Source organism: Electrophorus electricus, chromosome 5 (genome assembly GCF_041902795.1).
Source record: "Electrophorus electricus isolate QZ-2024a chromosome 5, ASM4190279v1, whole genome shotgun sequence".
Lineage (NCBI taxonomy): Eukaryota > Metazoa > Chordata > Actinopteri > Gymnotiformes > Gymnotidae > Electrophorus > Electrophorus electricus.
The window spans coordinates 20,281,933-20,289,732 of NC_137501.1; the positions used below are offsets into that span (position 1 = coordinate 20,281,933).

Genomic DNA, 7,800 nt, shown 5'->3' on the forward strand with positions numbered 1-7,800 from the left:
ACACGATTCACACAGCACATGGCGCGCCGGACCATGTGATGTGTGGCATAGGGGAGCATACCATTACAATATGCTAATTTAAAATTAGAATACACAATTTCAAGAATAGAAACTTTTTGACTTAACGGAAAACTTTTGATTTAACTTGTAATATAACTCAATTAGTAGGCTAATAATCAGCTGCTTAATTTAACGGATCGCACAAATAATTTAATATGCGAAATAGGCTACCATAAGTGAATAGAGAGTTAACTAACTAAAAAGAAACACACTGATAGATATTAAATGGAAAAATGAGTGGATGAAAATATTCATGTAACCTAACTATGAACTACCATAAAATTTGTTGACTGAGAAATGTAGACAAGGGAATGTGACTGTAAGACCACTCTTGTAATTGTTATGGACTACCAACTTTTTTTTCCCATTTTTTAGCATTTGTAGATGAAATTGAGCTATCTATTCTGTTTCCTAAGGGTGTATAAAACAAAGACTATAGGGTTGTGTTTCACATGTCTCTATTGTTATTTCTAGCCTCTGTTTGTATTCTATGCCTCGTGTATGCTCTGCTTGTTCTTCATGTTATGATAGTTGTTTGTTCTTTCTGTAAATTGTATTATTGTTATAGCCTTCTTCCCCTTTTGTCATCATTTGTTCTGATTAATTTTGTTTGCTATGTATACTCAGACTCTCATGTAATTTCATTGTCAGCCAGGTTTTGCGATGATACCCCAGGTAAGTGCTATGCAGTCTGCCTGTCTTGATCAGTGCTGCATTGTGGAGCGACCTGCAGCAGAAGACATGAGTAGGTGGAGTGAAAGAACAGATAATCCTTGGTATGGTACTTGGTGTGCTCACAAGCACAACTGCGAGCTTCCTATAGCTTTGGGACCTGCCGAGTGGGGTATGTTCCTCCAGGGTCAATTCACCTGTACCAATGGCTGTCCCACAAGCCACTCAGCCAGTTCCTATTCCCAGCATGGAAGATGCCGCTCTACCTCTTCCTGTTCCCATGTTCTATACCAGATCTGTTCCTGTGACCAAGCCTCTGGACCTGTCAGACCGGCCTTCGTTGATCGCCCCCATGTCACTGGACCTCCTAGACCTGACAACAGCCACAGCTGAGTCTCCAGACCTCCTCAACCCACCGCAATTTAATGAAGTCACACCTCCAAACATCCTGGACCTGCGCCAGCCACAGCCATGCCTCCGGACGTCCAATACCCACCACCGCCGAGCGCTGAAGCACCTCCACAACACCTGAACCCGCTGCCAGCCACTGCTGCACATCTGGACTTCCCGGAACCATTGCCAGTCAATGTCACACCCTCAGATCTGACTCCCGACTCATTTTCTTCATGTTCCCCACCCATCCCACCCTGGTCTGTGTCTCCTGCTGTCTCCACCCATGGTTCCCACTCGTCCCACTCCAGCTTGTGTCTCCCGTTCTCCATGGGCCTCCATGGGTTCCTGTGTCTCCACTGTTGCCTGCTCCTGCTGCTCCTTTGTTTTTGCCTTCCATGTGCCTGGTTTTCTTTTTGGCCCTGTTATGGTGTCTGTCCCTTGCCTGTTTCTGTGCCTGGTCATGTTCATGTGTCTTTTTGTTTCTGTCCCAGTGCCTGTCCGCATGTCTGTTCTGGTGCCCATGTCTGTTTTTGTTTCTGTCCCATTGTCCATAGCCTAGTCTGTGTTGCATTTTTGTTTTCCTCATCCTTTTTTGCCTCTGGTTGTCTCTTGTCATTTGTCATCTTTTATTGTGTCTCCTCATCCTCCCTTCTGGCCCATTTGTCATCCTCGGTCTTCTGTTTAGTGTTGTGTTCCTGCTCTTACTTCCACGTCTGTGTCTGCTCCTGTCACCCCAGATCCTGCGTCTGTTCCCACATCTGTTCCCTTGTCTGCTCCTGTTGTGTCTCCGGTCTCTGTCTTTTCTGCTCCTATCCCTGCTCCTCATCATGTCCTGTGTTCTGGTCTGTCTGTTCCTGTGTTTTGTCCGCTTCCTGTCCCTACTCCTTGGCTTGGCTGTTCTGCTCCTGTCAGCCTTGTCAGTGTCTATCCTTGTTCTTCATCTGTTGTTGTTTGGTTTTTTTTGTTTGTTTGTTTTTTGTGCACATCAGTGCAGCACACTTTGGGGGATGGGGGTGGGGGTGCTGTCACGATTGGCCCTCCTTAGCAACCTGTCTCCCAGGTTACCCTGTCTTTTGTCTTTATTTTGCTTTGTTCCTTAGTTTCATCTTCTCCGTTTCTGTTCCTCTCCTTGTATTTGTTTTCACTGTTTATTAGTTATCATCTGTTCCTTGTTAGCCCTCATCTGGCTGTGTGTATATACCCCGTGTTTTCTGTCTGATTTTCCTGGTCTTTGTAATCCATGCCTCTGTCATATTTTAATTTCTCTGTTCCCTGTATATTATTACATTTACAAAGACAAGTCACTATTACAGATTTCCCAACATTCTGTCTACCACTACGTATTAATCTGTAGAGTACCATTATATATTGCACCCAGTGGCGGCTGGTGAAAAATTCAGATGCTCACGTATAAAAAGAGGTGCAGAATTAATCAGAACAGGATAATCCAGAATGATAGTCAGAGCACAGGCAAAGGTCAGAACCAGTAGGATAAAGCCAGGGCTAATAGCAAACAAGTAGATAAACAGTCCAGGTATAAATCCAAAAGGCAATCAAAACCAGGCAGTCAAATCCAAAAGATATAGAAGCCTGTTAATTAGCCAACATCATTGAGGACTATTGTAGCAGCTTTACACACAGCTAGGTACACAAAGACCTAGCAACTGCTCAGGCACCTGTCAACCTGCCACTCCACTTGCTCACAGCAGGAGACAAAGTCACAAGAAAAAGCACTTTAGTGAAAGAGTGGCAACCCAAAACACACTGGCACCAGCTTAAGCAGCAGTAGTAGCAGAGCTGCAAGGGAAGTTGCACTATACACTGCCCAAAGCAGGAAGACATCCATCACACAGTATCCTGTTCACCCAGTATGAGCTGCATGGCCACAGAAGACAAGCAGGGGGACCTATTTCTCCCTCAAAACATAATGAAGGAACATAAATTGAGACCTTTTATTCCAAGGTTAGGTTTGGTGTCCCACAAGGATCTGTTCTTGGGCCCCTGTTTTTTTCTTTATATATGCTACCTCTAGGTGAAACTGTTCGTAAACACTGTGCTACTTTCCATTGCTGGAAAGTAATTTTGGATCCCATTTCTCATTTGAAGCTCATGTAAATAATATTTCTATTTCTATAAGGTAAATAAATAATGTAAATATTTATATTTATAGGCTGTTTTCCATACCAGGAATATTGCAAAGATAAATATAGTATTACAAGCAAGTCCATGCATTTACCACTTCCTGATTGGACTACTGTAATGCCTTACTATTTGGTTGTACTACTAAGTGCATAAACAGGCTCCAGTTAGTTCACAATGCAGCAGCCAGAGTTATTACTCCTATTTTAGCTACATTGCATTGGCGCCCAGTAAAACTTTATATTTTAATGACCTTCAAAGCACTGAACAGTCTTTCCCCAGATCACCTTAGTAACTTTTGATGTATTATAATATACCATGTCTGTTTAGGTCAAAAAGTACAAATTCTTTATTAGTACATGAAATAAGAAAATCTAGCACAGAGGGCACAGCCTTTTCCTATAAAGCTCCCATGTTGTGGAATAACCTTCCTATAAATGTGTCAAAACTCAGACACACTCAATATTTAAGACTATGCAGAAAACCTATTTGTTAAGTCAGGCATTTTATTAAATACCTCTCATCTTTGGTCAAATCTATGGGTTCATAGCCAGTGAGAGATATGGTAAACAGGGATGATTTCTCTTTTGTCACTGAAGTTTATCTGAGAGCAGTGATTGTACAGGGAGCCCTCATGTCTGTGAAACCTTCTGGCTATGTTACTGTATCTGTGCTGCAGTAGCTAGATTTAATTTGTGCACATTACAGGGGGTCACTCAGAGACCTGGTGAGGTTCACATAGACATCATTTGAAATGAGTAGATAATAAATTACTTTATAAATGAGATTATAACTTAGACATTTGTTATAGCTAATACACAGTTCACTTTGAGGGTTAATATTTTTGAAGATAGCATAATGAAGATGAGATGGAACACATTTTTAGAAATGTCCACTGGCATTGGCAGTGTGTGCTCAGTCTCTGTGAGCCTGTTTTGATGACAGGAAATTTAAAAGGAATTTTGTTCAGGCAGACATGCCAGTTGGCTGTCCCACCAGCAACAGAGCAAATTCATGTTCTTTTGTATCTATTATAGATACAATGAAAATATATTGTAGATATTTTTGAATGGGATTTGTATAGGTAACCTGACCTTTCATTTTTACTTTGTCCTTGTCTATGGTGAGAGTATGTAGGGTAGACGATTGTTTTTGTTTTTCTTTTACAAGTTAGTTGAAATTGTTTAACAATGTACTTGTTATTTTGGCTTGCAAGCCACCTGAAGTCATTAAACTGGCAGACAAGCTGAGCTCTAAGAGTAATAAAACAAAAACACATATGTGGATATAGCTACTACACATACTAAACCCATATCTGTTGTTAGGACGCCACAAAGAAAGGAGTTCACAAGTACAAGAGAAATGTTTGTTTTTAAATGATGAAAAAAAAGTCATATTAGTACGAGCAGAGAACACGAGCTGATTGCCCTGGACGACATCCAGGTTCCTTGCATTGTCAAAACAGCATGACCAGGAAGCACTCAAAGACAGCCATATCTTAATATATTAGGCATTCAGGACTGATGAACAATACAGGAGAAAGCTTACTTTGCTAAGTTTCTAAAATAAGGTACATATACAAGATTTTTTTTTACTTTCTAAAAGTAACAAAAATACAGGCCATTTCATCATAAGATTTAAAGTTAGCCAAGTAGCATGCATTTCTCAGCAACAGCAAGCTACCTTGCAAATGCTTGACAATTATCTTGACAGAAAACTACTCAACAAACTAATGTTAACTAAATGGACAACCATAAAAATAATAGATAACTGATAAAGGCCAAGTTTTGTTTTGTATGAATAGTTTTTAGCACACAAAAGTGTTAAACACACAAAGTACAGATACAGATATTTATTCAAAAAAAGGCGTACAATGATTGTGAAATATTGACAATGACAAAATACTTAATTCTCTTAAAAAGTTCATTCAAAAATCTAGTTTAAATTCTACTTGAAGTTCTTGAATGGCCATTTATTAAAAGAGTAACTTGTCAGGTTATCATACATAACTGTATACTATGCACACAATCAAAAATGTTAAGGTATTTCGAATTACTCATTTAACCATTAACCATTTCTTATAAATTCTGATGTCAGCTACAAAAAAAACCTCACTAGATCCTGAACTATACAGCTTTCTTACAAGTAACCACACTAATATTCATTTCTAAATTAATAGATTACTCCCTAAATAAAAAATTCACTCCTACAGGTCTAACCATGTTTTCTTTACACTGGATATAAAAAAAAAAACAACATCCATCACAAGCACCACTGTTCAGATGAATAGCAGTCATCTTACCAGGACTTTACTGTGGCCTGACGTTACCCAAAAATATTGTTCCAATACTGCAGTACTGCAATAACAGTACAGATCTTTATTTTGTCCAGCCCTGCATCTTTACGAGTATGCTCAGTTGGGCTTGACAGGAGCAGGCAGGTTCGCAGAGGCCTGTTCCAAGAAGGCCAATGGACCCTGTGGAAGTTCTGTGGGCTTCTTGTGCTGGACACTGATGTCCTCCAACACCTGCTGCCAGTGGTGGAGCTTAGTCAGGTGCTTCTGGATCAGCATGTCCTTCCTCTGAAGCTCATTCCTCAGCTCCGATATGTCCTGCATCAGCACATTTTTTTACACCAGACACACACAAGGAAAAAAGAAGGCTGTTTTTACACCCTGTTACTACAACAATGTGACATTTTAATTTTTTAGTTACCTCCAGGGAAAAAAAAATTATATATATGTGTGTGTGTGTGTGTGTGTGTGTGTGTGTGTGTGTGTGTGTGTAGGAGCCATATGACTGCTCTTAGAAAAGAGCTATGCTGTTCTGCATTTAGTTTGAGCACAAATCAAATTTTGCTGATATTGCACCTAGCCTTAATACACTTAGAAGATGGATAATGGTGTGATATAATTCACTTTAAGTGAGGTTGCAATTCAGCAAAGTGCATGGATGTGTTTGGAGTGAATGCACGTGAGACAAAAAAAAACATACCTCTTTCTCTACCTGTTCAGGTTTCTGTACTGAGAGCTGTAGCCTTTTTTGAAGGAAAAAACACTCTGTTTGCCTGGCCACATCGAGAAACTTCTGAATGCACTGATCAACCCCTTAGAGAAAAACAATTAATCCGCTAAAGTCAGCTCTCTCTACTACATCAAAGGTTAATTTGATGAACCGCAATTAACAACGTTTTACCTGTTCTGATTTCTTCCTGATCTGTGCCATTCACATAGTCCTGGCTTACGAGAGATGCGAAACATGCCTAAAGATGAACGTAAATCACATGGCTAAGACGAGCTAGCAGTTTATTTAGCTAGATAGCTAACTATGACACTAACGCTAAACCTAAATATCCAAACGACTTAAAGTAAACTACTTAGTTAACCACCCTAGCAATCAGCTTCACGAACGCTAACAAGGCTGCCAGGTAGGTAGCTAGCTAGCTAACTGGTAATTACTTATGAGAGTCCATCTACCTCAAAAGAAGCTTCCAGGTCATCCACCAAAGTACTGTTCGGAGCTCTACTCCCCGGAGGGCCTGCCAGTGGTCCAGGAACGCCAGCCGGAGGGTGCGGACCAGGGGGCTGCTGCCCTGGGAACATTCCGCCCATGGAGGACGCCATTTTTTGTGTTTGTCCGCTTTGTATCCCTGCCACCGATACATTTTCCTCGTTTACACTCTTTGCTTTCCCCGCGGTATATACTGCCACCTACTGAATAGTAGTGAATAGTACCTTATGACAGAATCAGATAATATTGGCGCTTAGATTTTAGACTATTTCTAACTATAAATATGGAACAACTGACATTTCATAAAACTTTTAATTCGAAATAAATAGAGAACATTTGTATATCAAATAGATTTTAAACCACCAATCATTGTGTTTCTCGTCACAATCTTCTTTGAGCCTGGTGGCTGGCTGATTATCTGAGACCGACAAATAAAGCGGGATATATCAGCTCACTTATGTGGCGGTTACTTGTTCAGAAAAGTTTCCAAATCAGCAAGAAAGTTAATTTATTAATTTGTTAACCTAGTTAGCTAATGTTAGTTATCCTGAGGTAAATATAGGCTATAGCAAGCTATTCAACCAAAATCGACCATATATATGTTTGTTTAATTTTAGTTGGATGTTTTGTCAGAGATAGTTAGAAAACTATTTTATTATGAGTAATAGAAACAAAGAATAAGCTATACAAACACCTTGTAATTTCATCAAGTCACTTATTACCATATTAATTACACTGCAGGTTACAGAGATACTGTTCAGTAGTCACATTAGCAAATAAAGGATTTGATTGCCGAGCTGTCTAGAGAAGCAATCGAACAAACAAAAAAACGACATACATGGCTTTCTAATTCATACAGCAGTAAACGTGACCTTCGATTTGCCACGCTACATCACTGCCCCCTTATGGTACATATTAAGATCGCAATTGTGTTTAAAACTGGACCACAAGAGGGTCACATTGTAACACGACAAACCATGGCACACTAATTTCACCCAAGCGTATTTAAACTGACCATCTCCTATCC

The 7,800-nt window shown here is 40.0% G+C and overlaps 1 protein-coding gene across 2 annotated transcripts; it reads right to left on the bottom strand.

The window, feature by feature from the left end:
* Positions 1–4,616: 4,616 nt before the first annotated feature.
* On the bottom strand, positions 4,617–6,917 carry med28 (mediator complex subunit 28). 2 transcript variants are annotated; one of them, XM_081714377.1, is made up of 4 exons: positions 6,740–6,917; positions 6,459–6,525; positions 6,270–6,370; positions 4,617–5,875 (listed from the first exon to the last, which is right to left on the bottom strand). In XM_081714377.1, exons 1-4 carry the CDS (start codon positions 6,884–6,886, stop codon positions 5,678–5,680), a joined length of 513 nt encoding a protein of 170 aa, XP_081570503.1. In that variant the 5' UTR covers positions 6,887–6,917; the 3' UTR covers positions 4,617–5,677. The 2 variants fall into 2 exon arrangements, with proteins under 2 accessions (XP_081570503.1, XP_026879823.2); XM_027024022.3 differs by having other exon boundaries at positions 6,258–6,370.
* Positions 6,918–7,800: the final 883 nt, after the last annotated feature.

Coding starts and splice junctions, on each gene's coding strand:
- med28 (XM_027024022.3), bottom strand. CDS start 6,886: ATGGCGTCCTCCATGGGCGGAATGTTCCCAGGGCAGCAGCCCCCTGGT. Junction 6,371..6,458: donor TCAGGAAGAAATCAGAACAG/GTAAAACGTTGT, acceptor TTTTTCTCTAAG/GGGTTGATCAGTGCATTCAG. Junction 5,876..6,257: donor CTGAACAGGTAGAGAAAGAG/GTATGTTTTTTT, acceptor GTGCTGATGCAG/GACATATCGGAGCTGAGGAA.